At 38.4% G+C, this 19,209-nt stretch overlaps 1 protein-coding gene across 4 annotated transcripts in view; it reads right to left on the reverse strand.

The window, feature by feature from the left end:
• Positions 1-19,209, reverse strand: part of si:dkey-237h12.3 (teneurin-3) — a 143,112-nt gene that overhangs the window by 111,297 nt on the left and 12,606 nt on the right. For all 4 annotated transcript variants that reach the window (XM_044363711.1, XM_044363710.1, XM_044363709.1 and 1 more), the window contains exons 2-3: positions 18,502-18,994; positions 15,985-16,260 (exon numbers count right to left, since the gene is read on the reverse strand). In XM_044363711.1, the coding sequence (XP_044219646.1) occupies positions 15,985-16,260; positions 18,502-18,772 (547 nt within the window). In that variant the 5' untranslated portion in view covers positions 18,773-18,994. The remainder of the gene's footprint in view (positions 1-15,984; positions 16,261-18,501; positions 18,995-19,209) is intronic.

Raw genomic sequence — 19,209 nt, forward strand, 5'->3', positions numbered from 1 at the left:
TCTAGGACGATAATAAGTATCCAAATGACAGCTCTGTGCCACTGTATCCCTGACTAAAGTTAACCAGGGGTCCTAATGTCGAGTGCCAGCAGCAGACACAAAGGTCTGAACAGTGGGGCGCCGAGGCATCTAGCACAGCATGGTTAAATGGGGCAGGTGATTTCCCATCTCCTCCACTGCCCTCAAGGCACAGCCAATCACTGCTGGGGAAAAGTGGCGCCCCAGCCAGCAAGCCAGGCAGCCAGTGAGTGGAAGGGCTAGGAGTCTATCTGGGACCATGCATTATTCACATGCTCCGCTACGGCACTAAGACCTCCACAAAGGAAAGGCCTCAGGTTCCATCAGTGCCGACTTGTTTCCAATCTATTATTGATGGCAACACTACACCATATACTTTTCCCTGATTTACTGGATTCTATCATTGTTTCTATAATAAAGGCTATTTCCAGTAAAGTCAGAACAAATGAGTGGAATATTTCCAAGCATGGTGCCAGTGTGCTTCTTTCATTGGAATCTTTTTGGAAATGGCTTTAATTACACAAATCAGGAACACTTGTCTTCTGTTACTGAAATGAAATAACTTTTGCACTGTAAAAGCATAAGTGTGCGCTCACCTTAATATACACTGCAAAACCTGAAACCTTTGTGTGAATCATCAATCATGTCGAAGGTAGGTTTCCATGCAAAATTAATTCCAGCACGGAGACCTCCAGTTAGACCTAAGTGAAATAAATGAGCTATCCAATTACCACATTATGATCACATGTAGCCACCAGGAAAAAAAAATGCACTGACAAAGATGTACCCATCAGCAGCTCGCCAGTATCTCATGGTAACTGTGTGCTAATGTTAGGAGCTATAAAATTCCCAATAAATGCATATTATTTTAAGTCAGTGATGACTTAGCATATAGAGCCATTTCTTTAGATGTCCAGCAACTCAGACTGAACCTTCCCTACACAGACAGGGAGCAATCATTATTATAATTTTGGAAACATCAGAGCCCTCATGAAAATATGCATCTCATCTTGTACTGTAGTGCAAAATGGGCGAAGAACATTTGAAGGAGTAATGTGATAAAGCAAGGCTGGTCATCAGATATGAAATGATATACCATCAGTATGTATGTGTATAGTCTTGAATTGTATCAAAAAAGCCAAATGATCCTTTATGTTCTGATTTAAAAAATCTTAACAAGCTGCAATTGCTTTGCATTTTGTGGCAATATTCACATTATTACCATGCACACATCAAAGATTGCCCCTAAGTCTCTCCAGGAAACACAATCAATCTACTCAGTATGCGTGGCTGGGACAGTGGGCCATCTCTCCCTTTGAGGATGTCGACGCATTTGACCGATGTGCAGTCGATCCCCCAGATTGTGACTAATCATCATTACCGGCTGCTGAAACAATGACTTTCCTTCAGCCTGCTCGGCTTCAAGAAGGACACAGGGGATCTGCCGGTTTTTCTTATGGTGGCTTAACAGTTGAGTCTGGATTTGAGGAATTAAGGCAGACTTGGACACAACAAAATGTGCAACATGATCATCCATCCAAGTTATCAACTATAGCCTGGCTTGAACTGTAAATCTGTTTCATGAATTACAAAAAAAAAATCAGCAATAGGTATTGTATTTTTTGATAAAGTGTGATAGGGCTTCAGTTTCAGTTGGAGGAATTTCATTTTATACATTTTTAGCCGGAAAATAAGTGCTGCACATTCCTAGAAGGAAATACAAAATATAAAACAATAGGAAGGAAATGAGGACAGATGCATAGGAGAACCATAGTTGGGGAATTTTCCAAAATGGACAGCGGATTATGAAAAATGACTTCTTCCTTACAGTGCTTAAAGGTTAGGTCTCTATTACACAGAGAGCAAAATGTCAGCAGTATCCCCTGAAAGAGTAGACTGTGATATTAATGGAGAGTCCAGGGAATGGGCTTCCCCTGACTGAGTTTCCCCTCTACCAGACACATTATTCATTTAGTTGTCAGCCAGCACCTGGTGCATGTAACACTAACATCTACAAACTAAATGATGGAGAGAATATGGCCCACCCTGGTAGGCAGCCAGTGGTGAAATGAATGTTGTTGATGAAGTATAATGGAGAGTAAAAGTACTGCTACTAGATAATCTAAGAGCGTCTCGCCTGCACAACTGAAGTTGTCGCCCAGGACATATTAGCATAATGTTCAATTCTCCAGCTAATATTGTACTTTCATTTGGCTCTTAGCTACCTCTGAGACTATAAGGATGGGGGGTACTAAACACAGGGTTCATGGCAAGGCTGCCATCAAGAACTGCAGAAATATAGCCCATTTTCCACCTCACTTTACAATGGCGTACACAAAAGTATTTTCATTTTACAATGGTAAAAAGCGTTACACCTCCAGTGGATCACGCATTAGCAAAGGAACTGACTTACCATCCAAAATAAATGGGTAAAAGATTAAAGAGAGAAACTTATCACTTGTTTGAATTAGTGTACATAGCGTTTTTATATTTAGTGCTGACCGCAGACGCCCTCCTCAAATTCCTCAAAGCAATCATCGAAGCATTTTTCCCTGTAATCTAACCATGCAACATCATTTACAACATAAATGACAAAGAATGTTGTGTTCTATGGAAATGTGATAGACCCAGACAGAATGACAGGATGATTTAATATGTTTTGGAGAAAGTCATCAGTGACATAGCCACCACTTCATCTAAGATGCAAAATGGCTTCTGTGTGAGGCAGACTGCGGCGGTGGATTATTTGTGAGTAATATTCTTTTGCCGTGGTAAATATATTGTGTCATGCAGCAGAGGGTGGAAGAAAAATTCTCTCTCAAGCCATTTTAATGAAGTCCCAAATGCCATCCTCATACTTCTTTCAAGAGCAAACTCTAAGAAACTCCTCTTGAAGTTGACTGTCCCTCAGTGCGTCTTCAAGTGATATGAAAACAAGCAGCTTTTGTGATAGGCAGCCTGAAAAGAAAAAAATATATATATATCCGATGGAAGAGGGTCAGAGGTTGGCAGTAAACAGGTGGTTTGGACCATTAAATTCTATCTTTATGATTGGAGACATTTTATGAATTGTTGTGGCAGTGATGGGATCTGATTAGGGACAGCTGGGATTTTCTCGTCCTGGAACACTAGTAAAAGAATAGTTTTGCCAACCCCATGCCAAACATTACTTCAATCACCGCCATCTTATAATTCATTTGCAGTTACCCCTTACTGCTACATCTTTAGCAAAAGGCTAATAGGAAAAGTCACAATAACACCATTATAGTGAAAAATGTCAATGTAATTCAGTGTTTTTGGTAAGTGCACTGGAGAGCGTCAGAGGCGGAGTTTAAATTAGAGCCAACACATTTTTCTCTGAACAATAGTGAGGAGCAGTGGGGGAGGAAGGAGGAGGGTGGGCATCCAATTACTGGAGTATTGTGTGTGTCATTTTGACACCACGTTTGGGTTTCTTCAACGATGCATTAAATATACCAGAGGTAAAGGCTGCACTGCAGTAATGATTGAAAGACTGAGAGTTGCTGCTAGCTATTATTGAGGGGAAATCAGTGAGTAAACAACTCAATACAGTGTCAATATGTCTATTTTGGCAACCAGTCATAATGCATTCAGTCATTATTTGTACTGTATTTTAAATCAAACAGAAAAAAGACATCGATGTGGTGTGTTTTTATTTGATTAAGTAATCTTCTTGAGTAAAATGAACATTTCTTTAAACCAATGGGAGAAATCACCCACATTTTAAGGTGCTTTGCTATTTTCCTTTGTGATCTTTTTTTTCTTTTTTCCTTGGAGGAAGTTTAGATTGGAAACAAGTGGCTATTTAACTTGTCTTAAATATGCATTGGGCAACTTTTCACACTGGCAGCTTCAAAAGGCAGCAGTTGAGATTCAACATCCTCAAATCATGTAACACGGCATACGCAGACTGTAGGCAGCAAGCTAATGTTTGCCCAGCTGGCCTGTCTGATCACTTCATACCAAATGATACCAAAGAGATGAGTGAGGCATCAGACCAAACTTTGGTGAGTCCAGCTTTCTGTGGGTGGAGACTCAATACTTTGTAGAGCTAAAAGGAACATTTATCCGCAGCTATTTAGATAATCTATTAAGCATTTAATTCAGTCTTTATTAAAACAAAAATGCCAAATATTCACTGGTTGTAGCTTCTCAAATGTAAATATTAGCCGTTTTTAATCTTCTATAATAGTAAACTGACCACATTTGGGTTTTGGATAGTTGGTCAGACAAAACAGACATTTAATTTGTCAATTTACACACCAAACAGTTAATAGATAATTATATTAACAAACATTTAGGGCTGCAACTAGATATCACCAATAAGGTTTGATTGATTAGCGCCTATTGAATAAACTGAATACCCAACACCAAAAAATAACATTTTGCCTAACAGTGTAGATTTACTGTATATTTTCCTGTAGCTTCAGTTGAAAAACATTGACATATGTTTCACTATCGTTTTGCTACATTTGCTTTGTAAAGGAAATCTTTCAGACAATCACACAGTCTTTTTCCATTCGCAGTGAATCTCTCTTGGCCGTCCAACCTTTAGAGCTGCCATGCAAAACTCCGCAGACAGCTCCTTCGGGTAATGTTGAAAAAGACAATAGGTGGAAACTGCTCTAACCTATTTGCCAAATGGTCTGTCATCTAATGCCCTGGTGCTGCTCTATTGTCTAATCCTACTGCTGAGGCCTCTAAAAGGATACATCCGCCTAATAAGATGAATGGGCTTTGACCCTGAAGCTGGTAAAAGCCAACCTGGCCAATTTATCTGAGTGACCTCTACTCTTGGCAGAGACGGCCCTCACCTCTCCTGGAAGCCTTTAGGCAGGATCAATATCACAGAGGCAAAACAATCCAAAACAAGGTGGTGTCTGGAAGTTGAGATTCAACAGCTCATTGCCTTTTACCGCCCTGGATTATGTACTGAATAGCGAAGATTATCTTTTTTTTTTCTTTTTTAAATATTTACATTACAATTGAGCTGTTATATCAACCCTAATTCAATCATGTATTCTCAAATCACAAATGACTGATGTAGAGTAAGATGAGCGGAGTAAAAAAATATGTCAACTCCATACTGATTCATCAGTAATTTTATTATGAAAACCGCAATCATGGCTATTCTGAGGCAAGGATTGTAATATAGAGAACTGCATTTTGAGGGAAAATAAGATTTTGTCGACTAAATTAAGGATTCTGTTTCATGTTCTGTTTGTTGGTGTTGTTCAAACCGAGATAAAAGGCCCCGGCTCGGATAGGTTGAGGCAAGATAAGAAGAAGAGACCCATTTACAATAGAATATGTTTTCTTTCTTTGAGCATGAATCAGTTTACATGGTATATAGTTTCAATCGTTGGCCTCAAATCTATATCTGCAAAGTGCTTAGGTTTGCATTGGTGATTAGATGAATTGGACTGAGAACGTCTGTTACTTGAGTATCCCTTCCTTGCCTGGATACCTAATGCCTTCCCCTTGCCTCTGAAGTGACCACAGTTTCAGGATGCTTTGCTCTGGGCACTTGGCCAGAAAGCTTTATGTATTCTGATACCATTCATTTTTAATCAGGACCAGAATATCCTTCCAAACCTCTTGCAAGCTGCCTTTGGCTACAAGACTTCAATTTTGTTATATTTTAATTGTTTTGGCAGACCTCCTCATTGTCGAATGTATCAGTCGACTGTTAATATTGCTAATATTTCAAGTGAGAACTGCTGCGCCTCTCATTTAAAATGCTTTTTTCTGTATTTTCAGCTGCTCTTTTCTTGTTGCAGAATTATGTATTTTCCAACTATAGCATATACTGTAGCAGCTGAAACATTGTGTGTGTTCAGCATATTTCATTTGGCTTTCCACTTCGAGGTGCCCTACTCGCAGCTCATCTCCACATGCAGTGGAAGGGTTTCTTCACATGACTGCTGGGGAGAAAGGACATGAGAGCAGGGGAGGGGAATCTTCTTCGGCGGTATAATGAGTTTGACAATGAAAGTGACACTGCATCCTCTCTGGACCTTGCCATGTGATCAATCATAACAATGGCTCACAATTTCCTCCTCTGGATACTGACCTTTCTCTCTTAAGGAAAGGAAGAGTGTGTAGGTGTCGGAGTGTGTGTGTTCCTCAGGATTTCATTGTGCCATCATCTTATTTCCAATCAGTCCTTCAAGTCCTCCTACACAGCCACAAGAGTGTCCTTTAGCAGGGAGCCTTTTTCTCCCATGAAAAGCAAAATTGTCCTAGAAAAAAAAAAAAAAAAAAAACCCTACTGGGGGGAAACTGATCTATTTTATTCTGTCATGTGAACCATTTTAAACATGTATAACACACTTAGCAATTTTAAGGGAGTGACATCTGGCTTATATATTTAAAATCCCATCACCTGAACAGCTTACAAGGTGATTTGATGCAGTTACTTCAGAGAGAAGAACTGCCAAGATTTCATGTAAATATCAACGTGTGAGATTATTTTAGGCTGTTCCTCTCATAGTTCAGTGCCCATACTAAAGAGAGACAGAAACAGGAATGACGTGTGGAGAAAGCTATGAGCGTGAAGTGATCCTACGAGTTTTTAGCTGACCCCACCTCCCCGCCCTTGTCTCCCTGGCGAGCCACCAGGACATCTCATCAGTAGCCTACTTACTGCATTTTCTGTGGGTCTGTGTCCGTCTCTATGTGCGCTGAGAATCAACTACACCACTTAAATAAAACTGTAAGAGTAAATTACAAAATATTGTTATAATCAAACTCATCTTAATACGCTTCAGCCACAAATGTCCCATGTCGGCAATAAGGCGTCTAGACCAGATTTTATGGCCATTTTTATTTCATTTTTAATTGTTTTATCTGCACACCAGAGGTACACACTGCTCTGTGGATTGGATTTAAAGCCATATAAAATCTGATCAAAAATATCACCTCACTGGGAAAAATGCTGTACAGTAACTCAAGTGGCTAAAAGATTGTACATTTTAGATTATAAATGGTCAATTTTATGTTTTTTATTACACTTTTTTAATTAATGCTTTCATAGATACTTTTAACTAGAGGGGGTTAAATTAGAATAAATATTATAGGGTCTAAAAAGAATGCATAAATAGTGAAAAATCAGTAAATAGTGAAAAAATAAGTATAACAAAATAAATTGCATACATAAACATACATATTTTTGTTATATTGTACACTGCTAGACTATTGTCTTTCTCTTTTTTCTTTCTTTTTCACAGCTATTAGGGAATGACCTTTAACAAATTAAGTTTTTATATTATATTTTAAGGGCGTAACCTTGCTTTGAAAAAAAACCCAAAACCTATATTACCACACACACACACACACACACACACACACACACACACACACAAAGCGCTACCACCTGTATATAGCAAAATAGACAAAACCAAAAGGCATAAAAGTCTGCAAAACACTTGCTGTTGCTCATTAAACTTACTGAGCACATGGTAGTAATTTCAGGCCTCTCAGACCATTTCAACTTTTCTACCAGTTCCTCTCTTCTTTCATCTGGAATATGGTGGTTATACAGTAAGAGGACACTGTTCAAAGAGCTTTTAGTAAGAAGGTCAACTTGAAAACTATGAGGGTGAAGAGGATAAAAGTAGTATTTTGCAGTGAAGGGGGGCATGCCATACCCAGTGTAAATAACACCCTTGGTATTTTATATTTAAAAATTCTTCTGTTTTCAGGAAACAGCAATCTGCTGACTGTATTCTGTGTACAACTCTCCATCAACATCTTTCACCTTATTAATTCAGGCAAATATTAAAGATATTATGTGATACAGTAAAAAGGAATCGAACCCCTTTGATATGTGTTATTGTTAGCTAGATGAAACGTTCACATGACGAAAACTCCCTGAAATCCTGACTGGATTCAAGCCCTTTTAATGAAACATTTATTCGTGTGTGTTAAAGACTCCAACACATTTCCACTGCCAATGAAAAGATCCAGTGCTATCATTTGCAGTTAAAATGTGCTTTTAATTGCGTGTGTCATAACGGAAATTAGAGCAGCCCAGCACAATTAAGACAATACATTTTTGCACATATTTTCATCATTACACTTGGTCACTTAATTGGACTATTTAAAAGAGTAGAGTTTAGATGAGTGTGGTTTCTCTCTGCAGCCTATAGCCTAAAAATATCTTCCATTATCAAGTACGTTAAATGGTTTCTTGTTTAGGTTTAGCAACTTTCTGCAGTCAAGAAGTTTTCGACTCAGTGTCTTGCTCAAGATGATCTTACGGGTATGACAACAAGTAAAGCAGGGACTTTTTCTACATTCAGATGAGACAACAACAAAAGAATCACCTTGACTTCTAACTTTTTGATTGCCAACATCCAATACTGAGGAGCGCAAAGGTCAAAGTCACAGCACCATGACAATAGATATAACAAATATCCCTATGTCCCAAGATAGGGGAGAGAAAGGAGATTGTGAAAGAAAGAAGACATGAAACTAAATGGATTGATGGGTTGGCACTAGTCTGGGGACAACATCTGAACACCCAGGGGTGCTCCAGGAAAGGAAAGAAAATCTATTTTAGCCAATATGAAACAAAAAAAAAAGACCTAGATACTGTATCTTGATGATCCTCAACTTTTATCTGTCTTTTCCAAAGTACAGATATTTCTATACTTCACACATTACATTTTCAATGTTTTAACTTGCTTGCAAGAATGAGCTTCAGTCTCTTGATTAGTGGATTAGTGGATCAGTGGAAAGGAATAGCAGGGACCAATGCCTTGACAAGAAGTGTAATATTTGTCCTTTTCTATATGTCTAGTGGTTTTTCCTATATCTCAGGAGTATTTAACATAGATCTCTGTGTTTAGAAAAACATTGATGGTCCCTGATTGCTGAGAAGATACCAGTCATACGTACATGTAATTACGAGCAACACAACTGGACCAACATGCTAATCCCCTTTTCTTCCATTGATATTCATAGAGTATAAAATGGCTTCCTGACTATTTCCGTATTGCATGGTAATACAAACACTCAATTAGGCTGTGTGATGAAATGAAATGAGCCATTTTCTCTTGAGGACGGTAAATAGTGGGCCTCATAATTGACAACTGCGGAGTAATTCCTAATCGTAATAACATGTTCTGCAGTTTGGCACCAGCAAGTGATTATGGCGAGAAAAGCGCAGGCTAAGACAGTGTTGCCAGCGATGCTCGGCCAAACTGGGTGAATCTTAAGTTGAAGAGGCAAATGTTGATACTCAACTGTTAGGTAACAAAGAGTAGATGTTAAAGTTGATAGCTTTTTACAATGCAGCTGCATCTCTGTAGACTATGTAACACTAACCTTGATAGATTAATCCAAATATTTCATATATTCTGGCTCCTTTACACACTAGAAACTCTAGTTACAAAACATATTGAACTAGAGCTGAACTATTTTGATGATTGATTAAATCGTTTAAGTTTATGATGAAAAAAGGCCAAAAAATAGCTGGTTCCAGCTCCTCACATGTGAAAATTTGCTGCTTTTCTCTGTTTTATGTCATTGTCCATTGAATATCTTTTGATTTTGGACTGTTGGTCAGACAAAACAAGACCCCAGGCTCCCAAGAAGTTATGATAGGCATTTTCCAAAAAATGTCTGATATTTAATCGATTCATTGAAAAAAATAAACACATTAATTGATATGTGATGGAAATAATTGTTAGCTGCAGCGCTAATTTAAACCCTCCAAACCAAGAGAGAAACTGAAAACGTTATGTCAAGCCAGACCCACATCACACATTAATATAAACCAGTTACGCCAGTTAACTAAGATAATTAATGCAATAATTAGCAAACATTTCTATATCAACATCTGCGTTTAAAGAGGGATGATATCAGAATGAACTCAGATCTTTAAGGCATTAAAGGAATGGGGTAGTTTCAAGAAAATCTGTTTTGCCTTATTAGTATGCTAATTTATACTGCAAGACACTCCAAAGTCTAATCAGATCATCCACTCTGTAGGGGGTATCTGTGGTGTGAGTAGAACGTTTTCCATAGCGTGTTGTTGTTGTGTTAATGTATTCACAACTATAGTTTCACAAATAGACAAACAACACCAAAAAGCAAAAAGGCATCTCACACATACAACCTATCAGGATGTTGAGATGTAACAAGGGTAAATCGAAATTCCCATACCGCCGGTCAGTTTGCCTTTCGATTACACGTGGCTTCAAATGTCACTGACCTTTGCTCGGCACAGAAACAGGGCAATGACCTCCTCCAGGCTTTCTAAACTCCTCCGAAATAGAAACTAGAATCTTTTCATAAGACTGATGAGCACAACACCTCCTATGACATCTCGGCACGTCACCGCCGTATCCCACATCCCCTGTCACCCCGAGCACTAACAATGTGAGCACTTAACCGGTGACAGCGCCAGCAAGCAGGAAAGTGATGACAATAAATGATGGCAATCAAAGCGCACCTCCTCTTTTGACGAGGCACGAGATAAAGCTCAGACACCTTCCAAGCTCCTATTAACAAATGATGAAACTGTTTTCTCTGCCAGATTTTGAGTGATCTTCAAAAAACATCACAGATGGCCAGCTCTTTTGACCAGAAAAAAAACTGTCTGATGTTATTTATTCTTTTTGTGGTCGGCTTGTGCCATATTGAATTATAAAAGTGGTGAGGGAGGATTTCTGCCTGCTACGATCAATAGGCTGATTCCACTGTCACAATACAAGGCGCAGATCTGAGACAGGAGTTTGACAGATGGTGTGTCACCTTCGTCAGCGTGACGTCCTGCGTGCGCGTCTGTTTGTGCGTGTGTGTGTGTAAATGTCTGCACTTTTGCTTGAATTTCTAATCTTGGAGAGATAAAGTGTGAGAAACAAAAGTGAGATATGCGGGTGTGTGCGCATTCGTATGTGAGACAGAAGAGAGGGGAGAGGAGCAGAGTGAGAGAACATGAATACATCCACACAGAGAAGCATGTTAGAGGGTGTCTGATACGCTTTCATACTCCCACCCAAAAAGCCTTTGGTGCTTGCTGTGCTACAGCACACTTTGCTGTGACTCCTCCACTGATTTAATTAACCTTTTACTGGCACCGTTCACACAATGAATCTGTGAGCTATGCTCAACTGTAAAATGTGTACAGCTGCAATGTAGGCCTGTGACTTGGACAAATTGAAAACATTTTCTAATACATCCCTTTGTAACCAGTCCTGGATGTGAACGTGGCACCAAAAGACACACACAGGACTGCTGCACCCACCGTGAAAACATGAAAGGCGCACACTTTTTTCTTCAAATGAGTTTGGAAAGAAGGTGCAGGCCAGAGCAAGTGATGCTTCTTTAACAAAGGATGACAGGCATCACAGTGGAAGTCCCTTTCTCCTAAGCAGGGGTCAGCAGGCGTCAACACCATCCCACTGAACGATAAATCCCATGTGTGACGGTTAATACAGCCGAGGAGAGCTGTCACGAGGTACTGCAATGCTGTAGCTGCAGTGCCTAACAAGTCAGTACGAGCTTTTTCACACCCTATTAGGAATACAACTCAACTGGGCCATGCTATGTTTCTGTTTCGTGCAGTCATTCATGTTTTATGAGGGGTATAATATTGATTCTGAAGCAGGCGCAGTCAACATTAGGATAGGAAAAAAAAAAAAAAACCTGTATCCACGGATGTGTTCACTTTTACACAGCAGCTATATGTTAACCCAAAAGCCAAACAGACAAATATTCATATCACCACAATACTTGGACCTGAATCATAATAATTTAATATTGAAGCATTAAAAATACAGGATCAGAAAGAGCTAGAAAGTGTAATTGCAGAACGGCGACCCCTGTTGAAAGACTCCACAGTTTACTTTCTTAACAAAGGGATTTTTTTGATTTTTGAAATGAGGACATTTTCTGTAATTGTTTAAAATTGATTGTCTGAGCAAGTATTACCAGAACTGTCAGTACAGCACAGCTTAAGCTGAATTCACATGTATTTTGAAGCTTTAAATCTTATATTTAAGGCATCTTAAATTGTAATGGGATGACAAATTGCATTCAATCTTTTATACTGTATGTAAAATGGCAATTTGACAAGAAGAGTGAGCGTGCATGGTGAGTACTATTATTTATTTTCAATTTTCCAAGACACTTAAACAAAGTCCACATATTTAAACACATTTATACTCAGGGACGTCAAGTGACCCACATTCTAACCCATGCAAATCCACAGTTTGTATGCCTTGAATTTAAATTTTCCGACAAAAATTATATATTCTAGTCAAGACTGAGGTCACATCCTTCTGTAATTTGCATTCTTTGCTCTCCTTGTGCATTTCTACCTCCCTTCTGTCATGAAAGATGTACAATTACTACATTCTACACAGAAATATTTAAGGGGTATTTTCCCCATTTCATTGACTACATGATAAGGTGACAAATTGTAAAATATTGAGAAAGCTGTAACTGGTGCACCAGTGATTTCAACAAATTGCATTACTCCATATAAATGCATTTCATCATTATGCAGATGTAATTAATTAACTACATGAGGTTTCTTTATAATACTGTTGTTGTGGGAATAGGGCTTCAATTGAATAACATGTTTTTATTCTCCCAATCTTCAACAGTGTTTGAGTGTTTTCGCTTTTTATAATTTAAACATTAAACTAAGAATTGTATTAAACAGTAAACTGTTTAATGCTCTGTTATGTCTCACTGCAACTGCTGAGTGCTAACATTTTTTTTTTTTTTTTTTTTAAACTTTTATCACTGTGTCACTCATGGCAGAGTTACACCTCCCCATAGACATAAAGTTCCAGTGTTATACAGCTGGTGGATATCCACACTGCTAACGTAACATGAGACATTAAGTGAGTATATGTAGTTTACATGAGTGTGTACATGTATGCATGGGTGTGTGTCTGTGTATGCCACTGTCAGATATAGGGAAGAAATGATATTAAATCATTTTTTTGAAGAGAAAGACAATGCTTTTTTTTTTTTTTTTTTTACACTTGTGTATCAGTATGTAACTGGAGAAAAATGGAAAATCAAAAGTAAAATGAATAGTTATTGACAAGCATAATATTTTTAGACAATTACAATAAAAGCACATATGAAATAACCACATGAGAAATCATCATTTTATGTAAGGGAAATAAACTATAAATAATAAATGTATTAGGGTTGAGGTTCTGAATATAATCATCGTAGAGGAATCTGTAATAGATGTACAGCACCAGTTATGTAAACAGGACACTTTCATCTACTGAGGTATGCAAGGACTGCTGGCCATTCTAACAACTAGAAAACCAATAAAATGGATGCTTTAGTCAATCAATTTTGTTTTCAAGGGATTCAATCAGTGGCTGGGGATTATCTTAAGTGTAAAATCAATGCAAACTACTTACTAGATGTCTTTTTTTACTATTACAAAAATTCCAACAACTTCATGTTATGTCAGAAATAATCTGTAGTGATGAATATAATCAGTTATATTAAGGATCAACATGTTGAAATTAGGGGCTGGGCTTAAAAAAAACATTATTATAGCCCAAGAGAAATAAAAATGTTGATATTAAACATTTTAAAAAGGTGACATATGGGCACACCTAACAAACACCTCTTTCACTGGCTGGGTCATCTCCATTTCAGAGAAACTTGCTAATATACTTCAGTTAATGTTATTGGTATTTGTTGAAATGCAACTCTATCACTACAGCAAACAACCTCCTTCTTTCTGTACATCTATAGTGGCACACAAATGATCATTTAAAGCTGCTGAGTTGACCACTCTGGTTTCATCTTTAAAAAGGTGGACATCTCTTCTTTTGGATCATGGAGGTTAACGTTTGCAAATGCCGTGCTCTCTGTGAATGTGCCGAGGCTTCGGTACTTGTCTGTGTCGAACACTCTGTAGAACAGAGCGATTTAGAATGAAATATTGAGTTCATTTATGAATAAGTGGGGCTGAACGGCCCCTTGTTGGAGCTTCTGCATGCATATTCAGTTGATGGAAACCTTTGGATGGGTCATTTCTCTTAGCTGCTTCATTAAATAGTGAAAGTCAAAAGTGCAATGCCTCCTGAAAAAAAAAAGAAAAGACCAGGATCTATAGAGGTAAAACAATGGCAAGGTTTTTCTTTTCTCCGGCTCAAAATCTAGATGATGAAAAAGGACTTTAGGTCCAAAAATAGTTTAACAAGAAGAGGTTAGAATTTTAAATTACTTATTAATTAATAATTAATGATTAATCAATTCTTGCATTGTTCTCTCTACAGAATGGTTTCTGCATATTAACATGATGTGCAGTTAAAATAATTATTCAGTAGCTGCTTTTGCATTTAGTAACATTAAAGCATCGCACCTGGGACAAACATCTTGCAGGTATTATTTTTTTTCCACTAATTGAATGGTGAGTTAGATTAAGTCTCAGCAGGGCATTGTACAAACTAGAACCAACCAGCAAAAAACACTCTAGAGGAGGTATGCCAAAGGGGCATAGGTTGGTGTGTGTATGTGTGTACTAATGCGGTGGAGGGCAGGTGGATTTGAAGCTTAATAGAGGACCTATTGAAGGCAGACTCTGCATTGTCTTGCAGCAATAACTGGTGATATGATTTTGTGCTTGGCATGTACAGCAACAAATATGACTGCAGGCGAGTACTAAGGAGGCCAGGGTTATGTTTACTAGCACCTCTGTGGTTAGGCTGAGCTTTTAGTGCTTCATAAATGTATACGGAGTGTATTTGGCCAAAGCAAAGGCCAGACACTGGAACAAATACATAGGTTTGAATTCTGATGGCATTTTGAAAATGTAAAAGACTTACTCTGCTCCCCCCCCCAGAGACAAGCTCACTATGATGAATACTGCCATTAAGAAAATCACTTGTCTCAAATGTCAGAGAGTAGCCAATGTTTTTGGAATAAAAATTGATAGCACATGAACACAAGACATTTTCCTTTTTACCCTCTCTTTAATGTTCTTGCCAAGAAAGTGTAATCAACCCTAATTATTTTAACTGCCTGCCAGTCTTTGAGATCATTGGTTTCTTAAAAATAATTAGAGCTTTACATTGAACATGTTATAATGGTGATGGCTCATGCTATGAATTAACTTCAGAGAAGAAATTTTAAAGCTTTACACTAAAACACATGAAGCTGAGAGGATAAAGTCAATGCAGAAGGAAAAAAAAATGAAAAGAAAATGCATTTAATTAAAAAAATGTAATGAGGAATCCTGTAAATGCCACCAATAAATGCCTTTTTTTAAGTAGATTAGAAGAAATGTTAATTATTTTCTTAACTGCAAGCTAAACTTTTGGGATGTCATGTTAAAACAAACAAGAGAATGTAAAATATGTTAAACACAAACCTAACAGCAATACAGATACGCAGCTATCTTCTATGCATTGCTTCCAATTGACGCAACAAAGATTTGCCCTCTTCAAACAGAGAACCTCAATCCTCCATCTCAGGTTTCCAGCATGATCAAATTTGCACTTCAAACCATTGTACCCATTTAATCAGCCATTGTGCATGCCCGGCCAACCACTGCAGAATTTCTAAGCAAAATCTCAGACTGAGGCACACAAAGCTATCTTTGATTATACGCTAGCCCATGGGGAAACTTTATCAAACTCCTCTCCTTCCTGTGGAGAAGGACCAGGTGACTAGCAACTACTCAATTGGAAGGCCATGTTCTTTTTTCCGCATGCGGCGAGGAATCACGCCTTTGATCCAAAGAAAGGCAGCTGCAAATGCCTCTCCAGATACCAGCCCCACCAATCGCGTTTCCACTTTCTTCCACCAATCAGTCTCGAGCACCAACCATAATCCAACCTACTGCTGCTTTTTCTACATAGTGATTACTCCCCTTTGAAAAGCAGTGACAGCATGTGCAGCAAACAAATCAGCGTTTTAAGATAAAAAGGATGAAAAGTGTGCCCTACTCACCCATCTCATTGTCCGATTTATTGTCCATTTCCGTGTCAGTGAGTGTGAGTGCTGAGTTAGAGCGACTGGAGAGGCATGAATTCTGCCCAGACTTTGCCCCCGTTCCCCAAAGAGTCATGGTACGTTCCGGTGATACAGGTTCATGGTTTTCTGTAGCGACCGGTCCTCTCGAGTAGCTGCTGAGTGGGTGGGAGAGGCCTGTGTCAGGGCAGAGTGCCAAGCCTCTGCGAGCCGATGGCTCACAGATCCCGAGTTGCCTCAGTGAAAATGTCTGCCCTGTGAATGACAGAAGTTGTAAAGTTTAACAAACCAAGCAACAACACAGTTAATGGCCAAGACCGGGACTACTTAAAAAAACACTTAACCTAAGAGCAGTGTGGAAAGGGAGGGTGGGATAATTGTTAAATTAAAGCCTTAACAACATCCTCTCAAGCTACTTAACACTTCAAGATGCTAAGAAGCATTTTCTTTGACTCAAAACACAGGACAGCGCTAACAAACTTTGTACTTTTATTGACTAAGTGAGACTTTTGACATTACCTAGTTGTATTAGACAAACAAACCACCTAAAAATCAAGGTTCTTGTGATCATCTAAATGAAAGAAAAATTGTACCACCCATTTATTATTTTATAGTTTTCAGAAACTGTTTCAGACAGAGCCTGTTCCACAATAAATCATCACCATACATCTGTTTTGTCTTCATTTGGAATTACTTGAGGCTCTGGTGTTCACTGGAAATAAAATAATAGTCTGCCATGCCTTCAAAGACACTGCAACATCTAAGTAAAATAAATTAATTCATTTTTTTAAAAGAAGACACAGGCATACTGCCAATAAACAGAAATACCTCACGTCAACCTCGTTAGAAAGCCCCTGAACGGAAAAGAAAATTATGCTAAATGTTTTGAGAAACATCACACGCCATGAAAATCTATACCCAGACTTCCTTTTTGATATATTTATTTTAAATGTATTTCAGCTGTAAATACCGTCTACACTTATAATGTATTCATTTAATTAACTTAAATCATTGGTGCTGCAATGTTTTGTTTTTTAAAAGATTTCAAGGTGAGATGTGTCAACACAGAATAATTATGACACACATGATGATCTTGTGGATATTAAAAATTAGTTTCTGGTCATATTCATGGTCACAAAGGGAGAGGATTTTGTCATGTATTTTGTGTATTTGGAAATGGAGCAGAAACCCCTTTCAAAGTGTACCACATCTGAAAATGAAAAGGTTTAATCAAAATGCACAAAAGCATCTCCTTTTACTCAAATCATAGTGCAGCAAACTAAATTTTGTATTTCTAGTAATAAAGTGAGATTTTTTCAGATTGCCTAGTTTTATTTAGACAATATCACCAAAAATTTCAAAAATAAAGACAAAGTAAAAAAGTGTACCATACTAAAAATTACTAAAAAGTCTGATAATGCTAAAACGCAAGCAAAAAAAAAAAAAAAAAAAAAAAAAAAAAAAATCAATATTATTATACTTATTCACCATCTCGTACACAGCACAATGAGCAAATACTATCTACACAAAATGTGCTCCCTTTCCATTACCAGATGAATAACATTAAATCTGACATTTATTGTGATGATGTGAGAAACAGTCGTTAAATGCCCAGATTTTAAAAAGAAATAAAGGAAACTAGCATTCTTCCCACAACTCCATCATAATCCCATTAATTCCAAAATGGGCACCAATTAGCACCAAGAAAATGGAAGGGAGTAATGGATAGATTTTCTAATTGCAATTTTATGAGCCAAAGGAGTGCCATAAAATAGAATAAACTGCCCAAACTTTTTAATTATAGAAAGTGGGACAGTTTCTAACAGCCAATTAAAGGAAAGGGTTATTTACTGAGCATTTTCCCCTATTATTTTAACATAATCCAGGGTATCAACAATTCATAAGGTCAGAGTTGCCCGCTGTATCCGACCCCTATGTGACTTTTCTCTGAAAGTTTGGTAGCATTAAACTAAATTGTGCCTTTGTTTGACATTATTTAATTGTGTTTACACTGTCCAACACACTGGCATCATACTGTTATTTCTTGTCAAACTTGCACAGATAAAGTGGAAAACAAAACAGTAAATTGGTAGAATTTGGTAAACAAGACAAACAATAAAATCCCTGCATCGATGTTCATTCACTGATGATTTTTCACACTCTTACAAATCAAATGAACATGGATATAAAGATTTTCTTGTTTGCTGTATTTACGATCAAACTGGAATCCCAGATTTATCGTCAATGTGTAGTCTTCAAATTTGGAGAAAAAAAAACAGTTTCTGTGTTAATACAGAGATTTTTAAGTACAAATCATACTTTTTTGTAGCAAAGGTCAACAGACTGGTATACTCTGATAATATGGGCCTTTAAGTGTCTTCCACATATCTTTGGTAGCCTCAATAACCACCCCACTCATATTAAAGGATATTCATCTGACAGACATTGAAAAATCCAACAAAGGAATGAATGGAGTAAACATTTGATCTTGCTAACCTGGCCTGCTGTACTCTACACTTTCCTTGTGGACCATCTCCTTGACTCTGCCTCCGAACAGCATTCGTGAAGGGTCATGGTCAAAGGCCTGGAGCGTCTCGCTGGAGCTGTAGGATTTCTGAGTGGGTACGCGGCAGGCTCCCTCCTCCCGGTCAGCCGAGGAGGCGGTATAACGACGCTCCCGATCCTTGTCTCTCTCGCAGTCTCTCTCTCGGTCTCTCTGGCTCTTGGACAGCGAGCAGAAAGGCCGCTGCTCCCTCACCCGTTCCATGCTGCCTGCATGCTGGGTATCCAACTCCCTCCCCTTCACCACCGACGCTCTCCTGAGACACTTGCCGCTGGATTACTTCTCTCTTTTTCACCCCTCCTTTTCCTCCTCTGGTTGTGATTCTCCTCCTGTACCGATTTTCCTCCTATCACCCCTCCCCACTTCTAAACCTCTATTGGTCTGTCGGTCACTTCTTCAGTCCATTCAGCCTTCCACCCACTCTACCTGGAGAAAGAAAGAAAGAAATGGGGAGGAAAGGAAGCAAAGAGTTCAGATAACACTAATCCATCTGCTTCATCTTGAAGAGCAAACACTTATCCCTTTCTCATTGCCCCACCCCCACTGCTACCTCCCCACCTCTGAAACCTCACCCGTGAACTCTTGCCATACACGACTCCCCTCTTAAAAAGATCACCGACTTATTCCGCCTGTTTGAGCCT

Source organism: Thunnus albacares, chromosome 10 (genome assembly GCF_914725855.1).
Source record: "Thunnus albacares chromosome 10, fThuAlb1.1, whole genome shotgun sequence".
Taxonomy (NCBI): Eukaryota; Metazoa; Chordata; class Actinopteri; order Scombriformes; family Scombridae; genus Thunnus; species Thunnus albacares.